At 37.3% G+C, this 22,174-nt stretch overlaps 1 protein-coding gene across 2 annotated transcripts in view; it reads left to right on the top strand.

Moving 5' to 3' along the window:
- Window positions 1-22,174, top strand: part of LY75 (lymphocyte antigen 75) — a 164,398-nt gene that overhangs the window by 77,275 nt on the left and 64,949 nt on the right. For both annotated transcript variants that reach the window (XM_056110351.1, XM_056110352.1), the window contains exons 24-31: window positions 1,797-1,926; window positions 4,136-4,362; window positions 8,055-8,220; window positions 9,990-10,157; window positions 10,913-11,029; window positions 14,399-14,593; window positions 16,685-16,911; window positions 19,685-19,853. In XM_056110351.1, the coding sequence (XP_055966326.1) occupies window positions 1,797-1,926; window positions 4,136-4,362; window positions 8,055-8,220; window positions 9,990-10,157; window positions 10,913-11,029; window positions 14,399-14,593; window positions 16,685-16,911; window positions 19,685-19,853 (1,399 nt within the window). The remainder of the gene's footprint in view (window positions 1-1,796; window positions 1,927-4,135; window positions 4,363-8,054; window positions 8,221-9,989; window positions 10,158-10,912; window positions 11,030-14,398; window positions 14,594-16,684; window positions 16,912-19,684; window positions 19,854-22,174) is intronic.

Here is a 22,174-nt window from a genome sequence, read left to right as displayed (position 1 = left end):
TAGACTAAATTTGGTATCCTACCCTGTTTCACTACTGCAAATTTGAGTCAAGTCACTAAGCTAATTTATGAATGAGTCTCAAACCATACTTGAACCCTGTTTAGGAAACCACTGTATTTGGTCATTTTTCTTTTTTTTCAAGAGCTTTTTGTTTCTATATAGAGAAGGTTTTAGTGTGTGTGTGTGTGTGTGTGTGTGTGTGTGTGTGTACACTGTAGTGCTTTGTTTTTTCTCACTTAGAATGATACTACAAATGGTTTCTTATGCCATAAAAATATATACTCTAGAAGCTTTTTATGGAATATGGCCTCTCAAGCAGTGCTCAGAGTCCCAGCGGACATTCTGGCAATATTTGGACAATTTGGCCGGAGGGTTTGATGCTAGGGTCCAAGAATTTAGAACTTCTCAAGCCACTCAGACAATCAGGGCCATCTTACAATACTTGAGGTCTTCCAGCACCACAGCCAGAGAGCAGTGAGGTACTGGACTTTCCAACTCAGGGTTTTAGCAAGTTCTCCTGACCAATGAGCTATCTCCCTGTCCCCTTCATAAGTGTATTAAACGGTTGCACAGTATTTCTTGATACATACAGTATTGCAACCAAGTTGTTGCAACAAATATCATTGTGTACAATTTTTGCTTGTATTTTATATTTTCCGACCTAGACTGGTTCACCCCTCCTTAGGCAACCTGGTGGTCCTCCGCTCCCGGAGGGTCACCATATTAATGCCGAACTTAGTGCAGACACCCGATCAGCATAGCTCACTGTAAGTGTACATGTCGGTTTTTTTTTTTTAATTTTAATCTGTAGCTCCCAGTCAGAACCTCTATTTCTAAGTGTGATATGTTCCAAAAATAACAGAAAGATACAGAGCTGATACATGTAGAGTAAATTTTTATGTCTCATATAATTGAAATCTAAGTAGATTAATGTTTTCATTTCTATTATATAGTATGTGAATTATCTATCATATGTGAATTGTCAATTGTGAGGTACACATTTTATCATCGTTCCAATTTTAGTATATGTGCTGCCGAAGCGAGCACCTGGCTGGCGCGATAGCACAGCGGTAGGGCGTTCGCCTTACAAGCGGCCAACATGGCCGACCCGAGTTCGATTCCTCCGCCCCTCTCGGAGAGCCCGGCAAGCTACCGAGAGTATTCGATATGCCAGACACAGTAACAACAAAGTCTCCAATGGAGACGTTACTGGGCCCGCTCGAGCAAATCGACGATCAACGGGAGGGCCTTTACCTTTACCTTACATTTTATCATTATAAAAGTTTATGTATATCTGTGGTGCCAGGGAGATGGCTCACAGGACTGAGCACATGTTTTGCACACAGGAGGTACAGATTAGATCCCCAACATATGGTTCTCTGAGTAACAAACTGGGACCAGTTTATAAGCACTGCCGGTTATAACCTCAAACCAAATAAAATATTTGAATGAATTAACTAAAATTAAAAGTTTAGATATGTTAAATAAATTAGTAATCACTGTTTTTTAAATTTTTGTTTTAACTGTCCATTGTTGCATGATTATATTTTAGTCTTCTAGCAATTTATTTTAAAGATATGTTTATCAACCACACTCCCATTTTCTTTTCTAACATCTGAAGTTAATTATCTGTTCCTGTAGCTTTGGAAATATATCAGAATTTACTTTGTAACTTCATGATCAGCTCCTGTATAGAATGTTTACAGGAGGAAAAATTCAATTATAAAGAAAATAACGTTTTCTTAATAAGGTCTTCAAACTATTAGCTTCATGATTTTTTCTATATATTTGCTTAGATTTTCGATGAAGATTCCCACTACCACTGTGCAATGATGGTCAACATCCCAAAGTCACGTTTTATTGGAACATGGAATTTTACTGCCTGCAGTGAACACCATACTCTGTTTCTCTGTCAGAAATATTCAGGTATGGATTATTATGTAGGTAACTAGGACTTTATGCTGCTACTTATGTGTATGTGTATATATATATATATATCTTACTTTTTAATAAAAGCTTAAGAATGAATAATAGCATGCCTCATGAGCAGAGGAGAGAAGGCAGATGGAATAGAGAAGGGATCACTAAGAAAATGATGGCTGGAGGAATCAGTCGGGATGGGAGATGTGTGCCGAAAGTAGATAATGGACCAAACATGATTACCTCTCAGTTTCTGTATTGCAAACCATAATGCCCAAAAGTAGAGAGAGAGTATGGGGAATATTTTCTTCCATGGAGGCAGGGGGAGGGTGGGGAAGGGGGTTGTACTGGGGAGATTGGTGGTGGGGAATGTGCACTGGTGAAGGGATGGGTATTTGATCGTTGTGTGGTTGTAACCCAAACATGAAAGCTTGTAACTTTTTCATGGTGATTCAATATTTTTTTTAAAAAAAGGGTGAATATTAACTCACAATCATGTACCTTAAAACTTCAGTTGAATAAATCTATTTTGACTTAGTGAACCAGATGATCTGAAACAGAATGCTATTTTTTTAAGGACCAGCACTATGCTTAATAAAGTATCAAAATTAAGCTTCAAATGAAATTTGTCAATAGTAGTTGTCTACTGGTAATAAGTTATGGTTGACTTGTGTTACTTATGAATATAAATTTTATAAACATATATGAAAATTTTTATTATGACTTTATATCATGGTAATAGGGCTGGAGCGATAGCACAGCGGGTAGGGCGTTCGCCTTACAAGCGGCCAACATGGCCGACCCGAGTTCGATTCCTCCGCCCCTCTCGGAGAGCCCGGCAAGCTACCGAGAGTATTCGATATGCCAGACACAGTAACAACAAAGTCTCCAATGGAGACGTTACTGGGCCCGCTCGAGCAAATCGACGATCATGGTAAAAGGAAGAAAAACTTGAAGTTTTTAATATAGTCTAGCATAGAATTGTTGTTTGGGTTTGGTTTGGGGCCACACACAGTTGCTTGCAGTAGTGCTCCAGAAACTACGTGGTTCCAGAAATGAAACCTGGGATTCTGCCTGAGCAGCATGTGCTCCAGACCTTGAGCCATCTCCTCAGCGCATGAATGTTAGTTATTAAACTTAGAAGTAAAAAAGGATGTGTCACTTTATAAACATATTCTGTATTTCAGATAAAAAATAAAATATATAAATAAAGGAGCTGGAGTGATAGTATAATGTGTAGGGCATTTGCCTAGCATCTGGCCAACCTGGGTTTAATTCCCGATACCCGAGATGGTCCCTCATGCCCAACAGGAGTAATTCCTGAGTGCAGAGCCAGTACTAACTTCTGAGAATTGCTGGCTATGGCACCCAAAATAAAATAATACAAAACAATATACATGTACACACACATATATAATTTGAATCATCCATGTTTTCAATAAAAATATTTTTATGGATCTCAGTGCATTTTAAACAAATCAGTTTTTAAACCTTTGTTATACAGTTAGAATCTTAAATAGATTTTCCATGTGCTTTTAAAGAACTTTTTTTTTTAACTGAGTGGTCTTTTCATTTTTATCAGCTTTTTGTAACTGGCTTGTTCAGAAAAGTAGTGTTTAGCAATAATTCAAATACAATTTACCTCTTATGTAAGGCTTTTTACATTTTTTCATAAGAGCTGTCCAGGATAAAATTTTTGTAAGCAAACACCTAACACATTCACTTGTTGAAGCAGTTCAGAGAAGACATTTGACCCCATCCTGATTTGGTAACCTTTTTGTAGGTTTTTTTTTTTGTTTGTATCTTTTCCCTTCATAAATTTGATCAACTTAAAACAGAGTTTTGCTCCAATTTTAGAAAACCATTCATTTGACACAAGATATATTACAAAATATACCTGTTTCTTCATGTTTTTTTTCTGTTTGGGGGCCACATCTGGCAGTGTGTAGGACTTATTCCTGGCCCTGCACGCAGAGATCATTCCCGGCAGAACTCCAGGAATTATATGAAGTACTGAGGATTAAATCCAGGTTGGCTGCTTGCAAGGCAAGCATCTTACATACTCTACTATTGTTCAGATGCCAAAATATGCTCATTTCTTCCACTCTTAATAAGTAGACAAATAATTTCTAAGGTAAATTAAAAATATGGGGAGAAATTTGGCAAAAGTTCTATGATTTGACGGTTTTTGTGTTGCTCTGTTTTTTATGTACAGAAATGGAAGACATACAGACCTTGAAGAATGCTTCAGAAACTATAAAGTATCTCAATAATCTGTATAAAATAATCCTGAAGAATCTGACTTGGTTTGATGCTCTGACTGAGTGTCACAAAGCAAATATGCAACTGGTTAGCATCACAGACCCTTACCAGCAGGCATTCCTAACTGTGCAGGCCATCCAGCATAACTCCTCTTTATGGATTGGACTCTCCAGTCAAGATGTAAGTTTTCAGGGCAGGTGTTGCAACTGCTATAGTTGGATAATGGAATATGACATTTCTTTATTTATTTATTTATTTATTTATTTATTTATTTTGGTGGGGTTGCATGCCTGCCAATGCTTAGAGGTTATTCCTGCCTCTGCACAGAGGAATTACTCTTGACAGTGCTAGGGCAACCATATGGAATACCAGGAATTGAACCACATTTGACTACATGCAAGGAAAATGTCCTACCCATTGTACTATTGTTCCAGCCCAGAATGAAACATTTTTTATATGCATAGAACCTCTCATATCAAACTAAAAGAAACCTAAGATCAGAAAACTTAAAAATTCCACTGAATAAATTTCATGAATTGAATAATTTTTAATGGCAGTGATCTTTCCACAATTGAAAGACTTGATTTCTTATTATTAAGAAAAAGTTCAATGGACATATGTAGTTGAGCAATTCCTTATATTTATTTGAATCAAAGACTGAGCTATAATCAGGAGCTTCTATGTTCCTTTAGCCATCAAAAAGAGGAGGAAAAATTTTTTAAGTATATGGAGTTGGGCAGGTGTAAAATTCTATGATTAATGCCCTTTCAGAATCAGCAGAGTGAAATTAAGCCACTCTACAAAGAGATTAGAATAGTGTTTCACTACATATCAAGTCCCAGTCCTGGATAGATATAGAGAACGTGTGTGTGTGTGTGTGTGTGTGTGTGTGTATGTGTGTGTATGTGTGTGTGTGCTGGTTGGTTTTTTAAAAATGAATCTGAAGAGTTCCTCTCAGCATTATAGGATGCCTTTTGCTTCTTTTCTAAGCCTTCTGTACAATAATTTGACATCCTGCATGCTGAGATATATCAAAAGGTATGATATAAGGCTAAATGTCACATTTAAAACTAAATAGAAGTTCTGTTACTTGTCTTTATTCAAGTTCATCACAGTCATATATAGCCAGCAGTCTCACAATCAGCATTTGAATCCAGATCCAAGAATCCACAAAGACAGTTTAGCTTCTCTACTATATCACTTCAAATGAGCATCATTCTTAAAATATTCTTGCTAATTTGAGAGCTTAAATATAATATTCTCACTTAGATTATCTGATTTCTTTATTTGTTTGGATTATTAGTACAGCCTTGCATGGGTCCAACCTGGGTTCAGTTGCTGGCACCCCGTAGGATCCCCTAAAACCTGTCAGGAATGATCCCTGAGCACATAGCCAAAAATAAGCCCTGAGCACCTACAGGTATGGCCCACAAAACAAACAAAAAATACATAGGGTAAGCAAATATTTTTATACAAGTCATAAGGTTAGAAAAAATTATATGAAGACATTGATTGATAAGCTATCTAAGGCTATACACATTTGGCACTGTGTGAGGGGTGCCAGTTACAGGAATGTTTTGTGAACTTGACTTGTGCAATGTAGACTTATTAGTTAGATAAATGACTCCTAGATCATTGTTTCTAATCCAGTCTCAGAGAGATATGATTAATAGCAAACAAGGAAGAGTCCGTTGCTGTACTAAGTAAACCTAAGTTATATATGTATTGTAGTAACATGCACTTGGTTTAAGAAAATGTGAATGGAGATAATTTTGTCCACAATTGAAAATTAAACAGAGTTGAACTGGAGAATGAATGAGAAAACCTACAATATATTACCATGGGCAAATCTTATTTTCATTGCCACTAGTAATCTTCAGAATCTCAGTTTAAAGAAGTAGTGATGTGTATGCTTCTATGCATATCTTAAAGAATGCTCACTTCGAGTCTCTGTTTATCCCAAAATATACTCCCAAATCAAGCCAAATCACCAATATGATTGAGTTACTTACCTACATTCACAGCATCAACTGCTTTAAAATATCAGCTCATTTAAAATGTACTTACATTGTGCACAATTAGCATCATACTCTTCTGTGACATCTCCCCCACTTAATAATTTAGATCTTGCCCCTTAACCTATTTTCATTTTTCCTTCCATTTTTCATTTGAACATATTCTCTGTCGCCATTTATTATGTTTATTTTGTTTCTTCAAAAGCAGTTTTAGGGATAGGGAGACAGTTCAAAGGATTGGAATGCATGTTTTGCTTAGGGAACCCTGGGTTCAATCCCCTCCATCACATGGTTCCCCAACCATTCTCAATGTGGGGAAGGGGGAAGGAGAGTGAGTGAGAGAAAGAGAGAGAGACAGAGAGTACCCACATAAGCTGCCTTAAATCTTTGGAACAGAAAGAGTTAAATAAACAAATTAAAATCAATGGGAAGGTATTAGGTTTTAAATACAGTAGTAACAGTAATAGATTTTGACTTAAGAAAAAAATATGCTAGGCAGAGTTGGGGAAAAGTAAACATTTCAAGAGCTAAGAGACCCTTTAGAGGCTTTCCCCCAAATTTATGCAGAAAAATGTGAGACTAACAGAATGTTTTCAGTATCTGAGATATAGCAGTTCTTTAAAGTCTTAGACTCTAATCTAGAGTGTTGACTGTAGAGCATTCAAGTAAGTGAAAGTGAAATTACATAGAAGTTGAAGAAGTCAGAAAGGTCTGGAAACTGGAAGAATGATTCCCAGAAACACTGATGTCCCTTAGTCAGCTAGGACCAGAGAAGCATGGCTCTAGCACCTGGAGAACAGACCTGCCGCTCTAGTAACATCAAGGGGCTGCTCAGACCTGTACTTTACAATCCATCTTCTATGTAAAGCTTTCATATGTTCTTTGGGTGGTCAAGCCCATGTTAAGATGTTAAGATAGGTGGTCACAGACTTACAACGCACAGAATATATATCATGCATGAATAAGCTTCTCAAAGACACGTGAAAGCAGCAGGGTGAGATGCAGGATGAAGAGGAAGGGCACTGAGATTTATGTAGCTCTTCTAATGTACAGGTAGCCACAACTTATGTGTTTTGCACATGTTGTCAAATTTATTCTGGCCTCATGAGGTTCAGTGACATCCATTTAGTGGGTAAGGAGATGAAAACTTGGCAGGATAAAACTCATAAAAAAAGAAAGACTCATAAATGACTGAAGCAGAATTTAAAACTAGGTATCTTAGATTTGAAGCCCATCTTCTTTCCACTGAACCATATTGTCTCTAACTTGATGGTCTTTACTCCATTTTAGCTTTCTGATTTCCAGCAACTAACAGTTTTAGTTATGTGTGAGGACATAACTAAAGAACACTAGGCCTAGTGGCTTGGATAAGAATCCCAGCAATGAAGGTTATATTGTGTCACTTATTCCATACTACATGGCTTCAGTTTCTTCATCTGTAAAATAAACATAATAATAATAACTATCTCTTACTGTTATGAGGATTAAATGAAGTATTTTTTCTGGGTTTTTTTGTTTGTTTGTTTGTTTGGGGGCCATATCCTGCAGTGCTCAGGGAATATTTCTTGCTCAGTGCTCAGAAGTTACCCCAGGCAAGTGCTCATGGAGACCATATGTGGTGCTGAGGATTTTAATCAGGATTAGTTATCTTAAAGGCAAGTGCCTTACGTCCTGTATTGTCTCTCTGGCCCCATGATAATATTTGTAGAATACTTAGAACAATGTCCAGCACACAGTGCTTATAAGTGTGTGTTAAATATGTGGTAAAGTGAAAATTATTAGGCTGACCATGAGGGTCAAAAATACATACTAATAAATGAAATATTGTGACTTGAAATGTATGTCTGTTCCTTATAGGATGAACTCAATTTTCATTGGTCAGATGGAAAACATCTTCAGTTTAGTCGCTGGGATGATAATAATGAGCAACTTGAAGCTTGTGTAGTGTTAGACACAGATGGATTCTGGAAAACAGCAGAGTGCGATGTTTATCAACCGGGTGCTATTTGCTACTATCCAGGAAGTATGTTTATTTCAAATATTTTAATTTGTATATTATTATCAGTCTCATGAATAGAATTTTGGAGAAATATTTTAATTCAATTTTAAAATTGTTAAGAAATCAAAATTGCCCTTTTTACAATATGTATTCAATTAACTGCATGTTAAATATTTTCAGTAATGTCACTTTTGAAATGTTTATTTTTTAGCCAGCTGAAGATGATTATTGAAACTTTAAAGACCCTAATACCTTCATCTATATACATTTTGCATTTATATTTTTATCTCGGGCCAGAGTGATAGCATAGCAGGTAGAGCATTTGCCTTGCAAGCAGCTGACCTGGGTTCGATTCCTCCGCCCCTCTTGGAGAACCTGTCAAGCTACCGAGAATATTCCTCCTGCACAGAAAGCCTGGCAAGCTACCCGTGACATATTCAATATGCCAGAAACAGTAACAAGTCTCACAATGGAGATGTTATTGGTGCCCACTCCAGCAAATCGATGAACAACGGGAGAACAGTGCTACAGTGCTATTTTTATCTTGTTCTTGCTCTTTTTTTTTTTTCAGTTTTTGGTCCACATTGCTATAGATAAAAATAGCTGTGGAGAGCTGGGCAATTCGCTTAGAGGTACATGCTTTGTGCAAAAACCTGTGTTTGATCTCTGTACCACATGCTCCACCGAGCACCATAGAGTATAGTGCTGGTGGCCCCCTGCGTTGCTGGAATCAAGCATTCCCTCATCACCAGGCTCTAGCATTGAACCATAAAACCCAGTTGGCTGAGTATTGCCAGTAATAGTCCCCAAATCCCCTGAGCACTGCTTTTGAGTCCCTCCCCTTTACACCCTCAAAAGAGAGTTCAGGCTCATGAGAAATGACAGTAAAGAGCTGAATGAGATTCAAGAGCCCAAAGATAATCTCTCTTTACCTATCCTCTCTGTATCTGTCTATGGACCTGCCTTTTTCTCTTTATATGATTTCTGCTTCTTTCTTTTTGTGTTGAAATGTGAGGACTCTCCAGCTTCTAGTTATAACCACAGTGGAAGTCAAATTAACTAATTCTGAGATCATATTTCACAGAGAGAGAATCTAATGGACTGAGTTTGAGTCAGGTGCTTATCTCCAGCCCAATCAGAGGAAAGTGGTTTTAGAACCACTAGGAAATCCACATTTTGTAGCAGAAACTAAACACTGCTTCACAGATAGAACTGTGAGTTGCAGAAATATGAATAGTCTCTGCTATTTATGTTAAATCAGTTTTGTTTCTAATAGAGTATTATAATATTTTAGCTCTATATTGTGTAGCCTTCTCATAAAATGTGGGAACCCATAGAGTTTTCTAAGTAATAGGTTTTAAACTACTTTTTGTAACTAAAGCAGTAATTCATCTAAATTATTAATTCATTTAAATTTTGCTTTAAAATTAGAGAAGAAATAAGAAACTTGATTTTTTGAGTGATATATTGGTGCCTGTTATTAATGGATGTATAGTTTTTCTTTGATGTTCAATAATGGGGAAGGAAGACAGAAAATGCATTTAAACTGATATTATTGATTTTTATATTTTCCTACTCAGTCTGAAGCAAGGAAAAGAAAATTGTGATAATTTCCTTCCTATGAAAGCCAGTTAATAGGTCACACTATATTTTAATATAAACAGAGCACGCATTGCTAAGCTATTATTTCCTGACTTCCTGGATATGTCCTATAAATCAAGTATAATTACTATGAACAGGATTTAACATTTATACCTGAAATAAGGATTCTTTCCATTAATTCTTTTTTCTAGATGAGACTGCAAAAGAGGTCAAACCCACTTACAACATTCAATGTCCGTCTCCTGTTCTAAATACTCCATGGATACCATTTCAGAATAGTTGTTACAATTTCCTGATTACAAAGAATAGACACACAACAATAACACAAGAGGAAGTTCACTCTAAATGCCAGAAATTGAGTATGTATATTTTATTGCTATTATATAATGTATTATGCTCATTTTAAAAAGTTCAGCTCAATGTATTATAATTGTTTCCAATTTGCTGGTAACAGGATTTCAAAAATATGTCTCCTGATTTTACATTATCAATGTTTAGGTGTTGAAATTTGTGTTTAATTAAAATGGGTGGTTCAGCAATAACCTGCTCATTGCAGAACTCATTACATTTTTGCATATTTTAAACAACAAAATGAATTCTACTTTTTTAAAAAACAGGAATTACTGTAGACTGCATATCAAAGGACTGCGTATCAAGCCAAGTTTGGCTATGGGCAAAGAGAAACTAGGTTTGTCTGAGTGGTTAAAAGCATAGATAAATCACAAAGAAACAGTCCTGCTTGAAAGAAATGCACATTTCACATTTTCATTTCTTAATATTCTATAGATATTTCCTATGAGATCCACCTAAAATTTGTTATTTCTAAACCACAAACCTTTGAATTTTTTGTAAATTTTCTATAGAAAATATCAAATAATTATTCCCCAAATTGTGCTCTCTAGAATACTAGTCTAGAAAGATATTATACAAAGAAGGGTTCTTAGAACAAGACTGAGAAGCATCATACACTACTCCAAATCTGCCGAACACATCATAATTTAAATTAAGTAACTGTGTGTAGCTAATTGTAAATTAATTTGATAATTAAGTTTTAAGTAAGTTGAACAAGTGATAAGTAGTTGTATAAATTTGTGACTCTCTTTTTCTTTAATAGATCCCAAATCACATATTCTGAGTATTCGAGATGAAAATGAGAATAATTTTGTTCTTGAACAACTTCTACACTTCAATTATATGGCTTCATGGGTCCTGTTAGGTCTCACTTATGAAAGTAAGTTCTAAATATACTTATTTTCCCTACTTATATCCATACTATATTCAAAACTACTTCTTTATCGATTTTTAAAGTGTCTTTATTAAATATACACAATTTAATTGTGTCCTTAGCATAATTTATATACATTACCAGGACAGTTGTGATTTGATTTGGGGGACAGAGTCACCTAAGTCCTACTCAGGGTGCCCAGGGATCACTTCCAATAACTCCAGACCAACTAGGTTAGATAGTTGGTGAGAGGACCCTATGTTACCACTTTCATTTTGTTGCATGTGGCCAACCAGTTTTCCCAAAACTTGAAGCCTTCCTTGCTCCAGTTCATGGATAAACAACAAATTTAGTGTAAATATAGCGCTTATTAAGTTAATTTACATTCATTGTTTCATTACTTCAGTATCCAAAATAGTATTTAATCCCAGAGCACCACAGGTGTGACCTAAAAAATATAAATATAATCTTAAAATTAAGGGTTTTTTTTAAATAAGACAAAAGAACAAGATACTTTCTTTTTTTTATTGAATCACCCTGAGATACAGCTAGAAAGCTTTCATATTGGAGTTTCAGACATACAAAGATCCAACACGCATCCCTCCACCAGCCTACATTTTCCACCACCAATGTCCCCAGTATCCCTACCACTCCCCACACCCCATCCCACACCTCCCACTACCTCTATGGCAGACACTTTCCCTCTGACTCTCTTTCTACATATGGGCATTATGGTTTGCAGTACAGATAATGAGAGGTTATCACATTTGGTCCTTTATCTACTTTCAGCACACATCTCCTATCCCAAACAATTCCTCCGACCATCATTGACTTAGCAATCCCTTCCCTTTCCAGCTGTCACCTCCCCCAGCTCCTGTGGCAGGCTTCCAAATATGGAGCAATATTACTTGCCCTTGTCTCTACTGTCTTTGGGTGTCAGTCTCATATTATAGAACAAGATATATTCTGTGTTCTAGAAAGCACTTCTCTAAAGCTCACCTAACTGTAGAATTCCTTTGAATCATCTTCTTTATAAAAGTTTGTGATATATATATAGAACATTTCAAGCAGCAAATAAGTTTAGTATAAACATAGTGTTTATTAATTAATTTACATTTATTGTTTTATTATGACTATAAAGAAGCAAAAAGTGCAACATGCACACAACACAGTGCTTCCTTGTAACAGTTCTAGAATTAAATATTTAGGCATATTGATGTAAGAGATTCAAAAGAAGGTGGAAGTAATCAGGACAACAAGGTATATATAGGTGATAACCTATATACAACCTGTATAATCTATCTGTAAGTGATATGACTCTTCATCACTGTATCACTGTATACTGTCATCCTATTGTTTATCGATTGCCTTGAGCAGACTCCAGTAACATCTCCTTCGTCCAGGCCCTGAGATTTTAAAAAGTACCGCATTTGAGGCTCTTTCAGGGCCAGGAGAACGAGACCCATCATTGTTACTGGTTGTTGGCATATTGAATACGCCACGGGGAGTTTGCCAGACTCTGCCATGTGGGCAGGATACTTTCAGTAACCTGCCAGGTTCTCCAGAGTAAGAACTAGATAATAAGATGTCGCAGCCATGCACCTCCGGGAGCAGGGTTTTATAGTCGCTGGGTCTTGGCCGTTGATGGGATTACATGGTGCAAGGGGCAGTTGGTGGGTGTAATGCCTATATTCTGGAAGATGGAGGATCTGGGTGGACTATGACTCTTCATAACAGTTCATAATTTCAATATTTCTCTTAATTTCTCTTAATTTCTCATAATTTCAAACTTTCTGACAGTTTTGTTGAGATATATATTACATACCTCACAATTTAGCCATTTATTGTTTATTCACAATTTAACTGACTTTGAGTGTACTCATAGAAATATGCGACCATCACTTCTACAAAAACAAATACTATCCTCATGAGACATACCTTCTCATTTCCTATCCCATCTCCCAACTTTCAAGTGCCACTAACCTACTTTTTGTCTCTACAGATTCACTATTCTGGATATTTCATATAAGTGATATACAATTTGTTATTTTTTGCAGCAGTGGGGATTGAGCCATACATAATTGGGGGGGGGGGGGCTGTGATTGATTTCTAATTCACATAATGGTTTCAAAGTTTATGCATATAGTCCTAAACCTCCTATCAGTATATACTGATTTATATATGAGTGTGTGATCCCCGCCTACTAGAATATGGAGGATCTGGGTGGAGGATGCTCAGCCCCGATCCAAGTAGGCTTGGAGATCTCAGTCCCGGTACCCACGTGCCTTTGTTCCTCTGCCGGTACCTTCATGTGTGCGGAGAGTGGTCTCAGCATGGTGGTGGCTGGTTCTGAAGGTCTTTGGCTGCTGGAGCCCTGGTTGGGGCGGGGAGGGAAACTCAACCCGCTCCCCTCCAAGGGGCCCCCTGGCTCTGTGTAATCCCATCAACGGCCAAGACTCAGAGACTATAAAACCCAGCTCCTGGAAGAGAACAGCACAGAGTCTCTTGCCCCCGCACCTGGCTATCCTCGCCGGGGCCCCTTGGAGGGGAGCAGGTTGAGTTTCCCTCCCCACCCCGACCAGGGCTCCGGCAGCCAAAAACCCCTAGAACCAGCCACCACCATTCTGAGACCACTCTCCGCACTCATGAAGGTACCGGCAGAGGAACAAAGGCACGCGGGTCCCCGGGCTGAGATCTCCAAGCCTACTCGGATCAGGGCTGAGCATCCTCCACCCAGATCCTCCAAATTCCAGTAGGCGGAGGTCACACCCACCAACTGGCCCCCTGGCGCCGTGTAATCCCATCAGCGGCCAAGACTCAGAGACTATAAAACCCAGTTCCCAGAAGCGTGCGACATCTTATTATCTCATTCCTACTTTGGACAAATTGGCAGGCTACCAAAAGTAACCTGACACACGGCAGAGTCTGGCAAACTCCCCATGGTGTACCCAATATGCCAAATACCAGTAACAATGATGGGTCTCATTCTTCTAACCCTGAAAGAGCCTTGAATATGGCACTTTTTAAAAAATCTCACGGCTAGGATGAAGGAGACGTTACTGAGGCCTGCTCGAGGCAATCGACGAATAACAGGATGGTCATGATCGTGATATATGAGTATGGACATACCACTTTTGTTGAGGAGGGTTGGTTTGGGGCCACACATGGCAGTTATAAATACTTACGCCTAGCTCTGTGTTCAGTTATTCACTCCTGGTAAAGCTTAGAGTACCATATGCAATGTCAGGTTAACCACATGCAACCTTTAGATGGTGAGGAAATAGAAAAACCATAGCTGAGTTTGGGTATTAACCTCACAACTGTAATTTAGTTCTTGATTTAATCTCTATGCATAGAAAAAAATCTTTCCTTTAGGTAATTCCCTTATGTGGACTGACAAGACCAGGCTGTCATATACAAACTGGAAAAGAGGGAGACCAGATATAAAGAATAACAAGTTCTTTGCTGGCTTGAATACCGAAGGCTTGTGGGATATTCAGCCCTTTAATGTTATTGAAGAAACGCTGTATTTTCAACAGCATAGCATTCTTGCTTGTAAGATTGAAATGGGTAAGTACACTAATGTTTAAATTCCTTACTGTTATTTAGGCCTTCCCCTTCTCTTAGTTGTTGCAGTGACGAGGTTCTTACACCTAGTTGAAGTGCTTGTGGGGGAGGTTGCACTTTACTTGTAGTTCTTGCATACCCTTGATTGTGGAGTAGATCACACACTTTTGCTATGTCACCAGTGATCCTATCTGTAGGGATCTCACCTGGCATGCAGAATGGTGGTAGAGATCAATCTCAAAGCATGCAAAGCAGCTGCTGTGCCACTGAGTCACATCTCCATCCCACTTTGCGTTATTTATTTTGTGTAGGTTATTCCTAGATTATTTAATATTGGATTAAATAGTTGAAGAAGTAAAAGTGATTAATAAAAACAGGAATAATGAAAAAATGGAGTGCATTAGAGGTAAATACTGGTTGAACATTAAGATATTGACACATAAATGTTACATATAAAATACATTAACACATAAATGTTATATATAAAAACATATACCTTGTTGTATATCTTTATACATAACAAAGTGTACTTGGGTAGATTTTTGGTATCCTCAGTTAAAAAAAATGAATATCTTTCAATATTGTCTAATTACTTAAATCGGTTTTTAAATATGTCAGCCTTTAAAAGGCTCATAGCAGGGCCTGAAGAGAATAAGCTACTTACCTTGCACCTTGTACAAAACTGACCTGGGTTCACTCCCTAGAACCTGGTAAGGTCAGTTAAGGTCGGATCCTTAACTTAGAGTTAAGGTTGAATTCAACCCAGTTTAAGGTTGAATTCAAGAGTGATCCCTGAGAACACAACCAGGATTAAACCCTGAGCACTATTTAGTATGTCCCCAGTCCCCCCCTCAAAAAAAAGCTTATAGCTTAAATGTTTGAGGCTTCTCTACTGACACAAAGCTCATAGCCTCAATGTTATTATTAAGGCTTTATTTTTAATTTTCATGACCTTGACAGTTTTGTAAAAACACTGGTCATATATTTGTAAAATTTAGATTGACCATGTTGTTTTTTTCTCATTATTAAATTGGGGTTCTGGAATAAGGGTTTGAGGGAAATCGACAGAATTGATATCATATGGAAGATATCACATCACTTATTACTGTTGATTTTAATCTTTATCACATGGTTCAAGGTAATGTCTATTAGCTTACTTCACTATGAAGTTACTCCTTTTTCATTTTTCATACTGTATTCTTATAAGGACATAAAGTCACTGCTCAATCCACACTTAGATAATACAGAGTTGTCCTGAATGGGAAAAATAAATATATAAATTATTTGGAATTTTATTGAACACAACTGTCTATTCTCCCAAGTTTTAAAATATATTCAATCATTATTACATAAGTATGAGCTCATGGTTATGTCTTTTATACTTTAGGTTATAATGCAATGTTATTTATTACACTGCTTAAATTGTTTCAGTTTTGATCATTGGGAGCTATTTCATTTGGCTCCAATGTCCCTTTGAAATACCCTTGTATTAGTGGTTTTGTTGTTATTATAAGTGTGTTTTCAATAGTCTTTTCCCTGTTACCTTATTTAAGTCTTAATCTTATGTGTTCTAAATTTAGAAGACCTAGTTACCCAATAGGCTCTCTGGCTCTTTTAATTCAGAAGAATCTTCTCGGTGAGTCCTGAATATGTCAGTAGTTCATTCTTTCCCTTCCATTAAAGTGCTGTTTTCTGTTCCCAACTAATAAGTGAGCTCTGGAGCCAGAGCAATATGCGTAGGGCATTTGCCTCACAAACAGCCAGTCCAGGTTTGAGCATTCCATATGGTTCCCTGAACCTGCCAGGAGTGATCCTGAGAACAGAGCCGGGTGTAAGCCCTGAGCATTGCCAGGTGTAGCCAAAAAAATAAAAGTGAGCTCTTTAGATAAAAACAATGATTTTGGTTTTATTTAATCACCAAAACATTATAATATTAAGAATTTATATATATGCTATATCAATAAAGAATAAAGAATTTGACCTTCCCTTTTAAAAAGAAGTCCAATCATTTATAACTTTTGAAAAATCCAATCTTATGCAATATATTGATTTTAATAACTGTAATTACTAATATTTTAAATTTTGATATTATAGTTGACTACAAGGAAGAATATAATACTACTCTGCCACAGTTTATTCCATATGAAGATGTTATTTATAATGTTATTCAAAAAAAGTTAACATGGTATGAAGCATTACAAACATGTTATCAAAATGGAGGTCATTTAGCAAGTGTTCATGACCAAAAAGGCCAGCTCTTCCTAGAAGATATTGCAAAACGTGATGGATATCCACTGTGGGTTGGGCTCTCAAGTCATGATGTAAGTCTTTTTTGTTTCTAAAAATTTTTCAGATTTGTTTTTTTAGCTGTTGGAAATTTGAGCACAAGATAATAATCTGAAGTGTAATATCAGATCAAGTTCCGGGACTAATTTGTTTAGTTCATTTTTAAAATGCTTAAATATATTTCTTATCTTTTCACAACAAATAGAAAACCATAATTGTGGCCTGCGGTGATAGCATGCCTTTATGCAAACCAATCTCAGTTCATCTCAACACTGCAGTGTCCCCCAAATACCCCAAGAGTTTTTACTAACACAGAGCCAGAAATAAGCTCTGAGTACTATTGGGTAGTACTCATAAAATAAACACAAAAATAAAATAAACATTTAGGTAAAAGGTAAAGGCCCTCCCGTTGATCGTCGATTTGCTCGAGCGGGCCCAGTAACGTCTCCATTGGAGACTTTGTTGTTACTGTGTCTGGCATATCGAATACTCTCGGTAGCTTGCCGGGCTCTCCGAGAGGGGCGGAGGAATCGAACTCGGGTCGGCCATGTTGGCCGCGTGTAAGGCGAACGCCCTACCCGCTGTGCTATCGCTCCAGCCCGATAGCACAGCGGGTAGGGCGTTCGCCTTACAAGCGGCCAACATGGCCGACCCGAGTTCGATTCCTCCGCCCCTCTCGGAGAGCCCGGCAAGCTACCAAGAGTATCCGATATGCCAGACACAGTAACAACAAAATAAACATTTGAGAAAGAAAATTATTCTTGAGTAGTGCACTATGGCAAATGACCTAGACAGCTTTGTACTGCACAATACCAGGCCATCCTAAGAACCTAGTAGATTAATATATGTACACTACTCCTGTAACATATTTGGGAGTTTTTTTCTTATTGAACTATTGTGAAGTACACAGTTACAAAGTTATTCATGGTTGAATTCCAGGAATACAATGTTTCAACACCAGTCCCTTCAATTGCGTTCACTTCCCTTCATCAAATTTTCCCAGTTTCCCTCCTGCCACCCTTAACCAGCTTCTAATATGGCAGGCACCATTTTCTTCTTCCTCTTTTTTTCTTTAAAATATTTGGTTCAGACCAATTGAAAAGAGAGTGAAAAGGAATAGCATAGAATCAATAAAAACCTCTGAGTTCTTATACTAATAGCTTGGTTTATTAGTATTAGGTCTTCCATTTATGTATTAAGTGTTAAATAAAAGTGTTAGCATTAATAAATATATGTTTTCTTCCCATTTTTACTTACAAGTTAGCATTATTTGAGATTAATTTTGTGCTTATGCTAGTAAAAATGTCTTTTGTGTCTCAGTTTGAATGCAATTAATTTGTATATTCACATATATAGTCATGTTGCATATATAAAAATGGACCTCTATTGAGATTCAAATTAAAAGCTAAATTTAAATAGTCTTAAAACAAAATGGAGGGGGGGAAAGTTAAAAAGGATGGTAAATTCTGATTATAAAAAAAGAAAAATTAAAAAGTAATCTTCCTTTTTGAGTTTCTTGGGAAGTATTTTCTTGCTCGAGCTCTTGCTGCTAGATGACTTCTCAGTTATCAGAAAAGGTATCCAGACATCCACACCACAAAAACTATAGAACTAAAACAACAACAACAACAACAAAACAACATTTAGTATAAAATGAAGGTTGGGTAGTAGATCTATAACTGTGACAAATGGAAGTCATTTGCACATCATTTAATTTCAAGTATTATATAAACTCATGCTATTGGTGTTCCATAAACAATAGTGTAAATTTAGAGAATTGAATAATTCTGTCTCTAAATTTACAGTCCTACTTGAATTGTGCCCGATCAAATGTCTCAATTGAGTATATAAAAAAGTGAATTCCCGTGATACAGAGAAACATAGTCAGGAAATAAATTCCCAGTGGTAACAGAAACTGAAAAGTGGTCTTAAGGAGGAGGTTTTACCATAGTGGGTGATGGGGAGATGGAGGGTGGGGTGGACACCGGGTGGACACTGGGACACTGGTGGAGGGAAGGACTCTGGTGGAGTGTGTGATGCTGGAGTATTTTTTGCCTGAAATCTCAATGCCTAAAATTATAACTAAAAGATCCTGCAAATAGATCTACGTATGTAATTGGCATTCTAATATTTCTTAAAATACAAATGTTCTTTGTTGGTAGTTTTTTTAATTGAATCATCTTGAGATACAGTTACAAAGCTTTCATATTTGAGTGTATGATTTTCAATCATACAATGATCAAACACCCATCCCTCCACCAGTGCATATTCTCCACCACCAATGTCCCCTGTATACCACCACTCCAACCCTCCCTCTGTATCCGTAGCAGACAGTTTTCCCCATACTCTCTCTCTACTTTTGGGCATTATGGTTTGCAATACAGATACTGAGAGGTTATCATGTTTGGTCCTTTATCTTTCAGCACACACCTCCCACCCCAAATGATTCCTCCAACCATCATTTTCTTAGTGATCCCTTCTCTATTCCAACTGCCTTCTCCCCCAGCTCATGAGACAGGTTTCCAATTATGGAGCAATCTCCCTGACCCTTGTGTCTACTGTCCGTGAGTGCTAGTCTCATATTATGTTATTTTATATTCCACAAATGAATGCAGTCCTTCTACGTCTGTCCCTATCTTTCTGACTCATTACACTTAGCATAATACTCTCCGTGTCCATCCACTAACAAGCAAATTTCATGACTTCATCTCTCCTAACAGGTGCACAGTATTCCATTGTATAGATGTGTTAGTGCATTTTTTATTCATATATCTGGAATCAGTTTTTCCTCTATTATTCTTCAAATAGGGAAAAGAGTCAAACTTTGAATGGTCTGATGGCAGTGCATTTGACTACATTCCATGGAAAGATAAAATATCTGAAGGAAATTGTGTTGTCTTGGATCCAAATGGAATTTGGAGACATGAAAAATGCAGTTCTGTTCAGGATGGTGCTATTTGTTATACACTAAAAACACGTGAGTCTTCATTTTGAATAACTACACATTTACTGAAATACAACACTTGTTAATGCCCATAAGTATTCAGAAGAATCTTTATATTTTCTCAGTAAAGTTTATTCATGAGTCCTATGTATACGATTTTTAGTACTTTGTGAGAGAAACAGATGTACTCAGTATCCAAGGAATTTGTTCCAAAGACTTATCCTTCTTATATCATGATGTAAAATTTCCTCTGCACTGCACTGCACTGTCCTCCATCAATTTGCTTGAGCGGGCACCAGTAACATCTCACAACAAATTGTGAGACTTGTTGTTACTGTTTTTTGGCATATCGAATACGTCATGGGTAGCTTCCCAGGCTTTGCCATGCTGGTGAGATGCTCTCAGTAGCTTGCCGGGCTCTCTGAGAGGGGCAGAGGAACCGAACTCATGACGGCTGGGTTGGCCATGTGAAATTTTGTCTAGAATTTATAAATTTTAAACTCACTTAGCAATGTTTTTTTAAGGATTGAGATGTTCCTTTTTAAAAATAGTTCTGTAGGCAGAGTGTTAAAAAGGGATATTCTTGATAACCTTTCAATATCAATATTGCAAACTGCAATGCCCAAAAGGAAAGAGAGAAAGAGAGACAGAGACAGAGACAGAGACAGAGACAGAGACAGAGAGAAGAAAAATGCCTGCCATAGAGGAAGGCTGTGGGAGGGAGGGAGTGATGGAAGGGAACCTGGGGACACTGGTGCTAGGAAATGTACACTGGTGGAGGGATGGGTGTTGGAATACTGTATTACTGAAACCTAATCATGAACAGCTTTGTAAGGGTCTATCTCACAGTAATTCAATAAAGAAAAGTAAAATTTTAAAAACAAGTTGATACACTAATGAATTGTCCAATCATTTGAAAAAAATGTATTTTATTGTCATCTACTCCTATAACATACACTAATGCCATTATGTTCATGATGCTAAATGACACCCCAGAATTCTCAAGAATTTGTCAATTTAAAAAAAAAAGTTCTGTAGGGGCATGAGAGTATTTAGCAAGTAAGGCAATTGCTTTGCATGCATTCCATTTTGCTCAGCAGTACCATCAGTAGCAATCCCTGAGCTTGGAGAGCCAGAATTAAGCCCTAAACACTTACCCACATTTCTTCTCTCTTTCTTCTGGTAATGACTGTCACTGTCACTCTCATTGTCCTCCCGTTGTTCATCAATTTGCTCGAGCAGGCCCAGTAACGCCTCCGTTATAAGACTTGTTACTGTGTTTAGCATATCAAATATGTCACGTGTAGCTTGCCAGGCTTTGCGGTATGGGCGAGATACTCTCAGTAGCTTGCCAGGCTCTCCAAGAGGGGTGGAGGAATTGAACCCGGGTCGGTCGGATTGGCTGCGTGCAAGGCAAATGCCCTACCGCTGTGCTATTGCTCCATCTTTAGTCCAAAATATTTTTTTGGTTTTATTTAATTTCTCGTTTTCTCTATGTATCACATACTTGTATATCACACATGAATGAAATCATATGGTGCTTACTTTTCTCCAAAGAACCAGTTTAATGTTATTTTGTGAACCAGGAATGTAGTTCAAATGGTAGAGTACATGCCTTGCACAGGAAAGATTCTGGGTTCTGTTCAATCTCCAGCACCTCATAACCCCTGAATTTGCAAGGTGTAGCTCCACTGGCTCCTGAGCACCACAGGAGTAGCCTATCAAAAACCAAGATGATAACAAAGTTGGTTCTTAAAAAAGGAAGGAAGGAAGGAAGGAAGGAAGGAAGGAAGGAAGGAAGGAAGGAAGGAAGGAAGGAAGGAAGGAAGGAAAATAACAAGTGTTGGTAAGAATATGGAGATTTTCGTTTTTTTCATGTAAGGATATAAAGTAGTATGTTTCTAGAGAAAGACTTCATGTGTAGTACACATAATTAAAAATTAAATAGTTTCATTGGAAATCAAGAGCATTTTTAAGAACCCAGGAGATATGCTTACTCTTTTTTATTTGTGTGAGACAAATTTTATTTTTCTGAACTGTGCTTTAGAAACAAGCGACCAATTTTTCATTTGCTGGATGATTTCCCCATCAAAAACTGAACCAGAGGCTCACAGCCTAGCTCATATGGTGTGGCTTTTAGAATGTTTTAATATGTAAAGGTAATGCTAGGTTTCTATCATCAAGAAAAGAAATTCTAACAAAGAATTTCAGTAGTTTCAAAGTTATTATCAGCCTGTCCACCCTGTCTTTGTTTCTCTTCTTATTCTTCCTATTCATTCTACCATACTCTAAATTTCTTTTAGAGGACTGCATACTTTTCTGTATTTTCTAAGTTTTTTAAACAGTCCCCCAAA

The sequence above is a fragment of the Sorex fumeus genome, unplaced genomic scaffold (assembly GCF_029834395.1).
Source record: "Sorex fumeus unplaced genomic scaffold, SorFum_2.1 ptg000009l, whole genome shotgun sequence".
NCBI lineage: Eukaryota > Metazoa > Chordata > Mammalia > Eulipotyphla > Soricidae > Sorex > Sorex fumeus.
The sequence above is the reverse complement of the archived record's forward strand: the minus strand, read 5'-3'. Positions and strand labels throughout refer to the sequence as shown.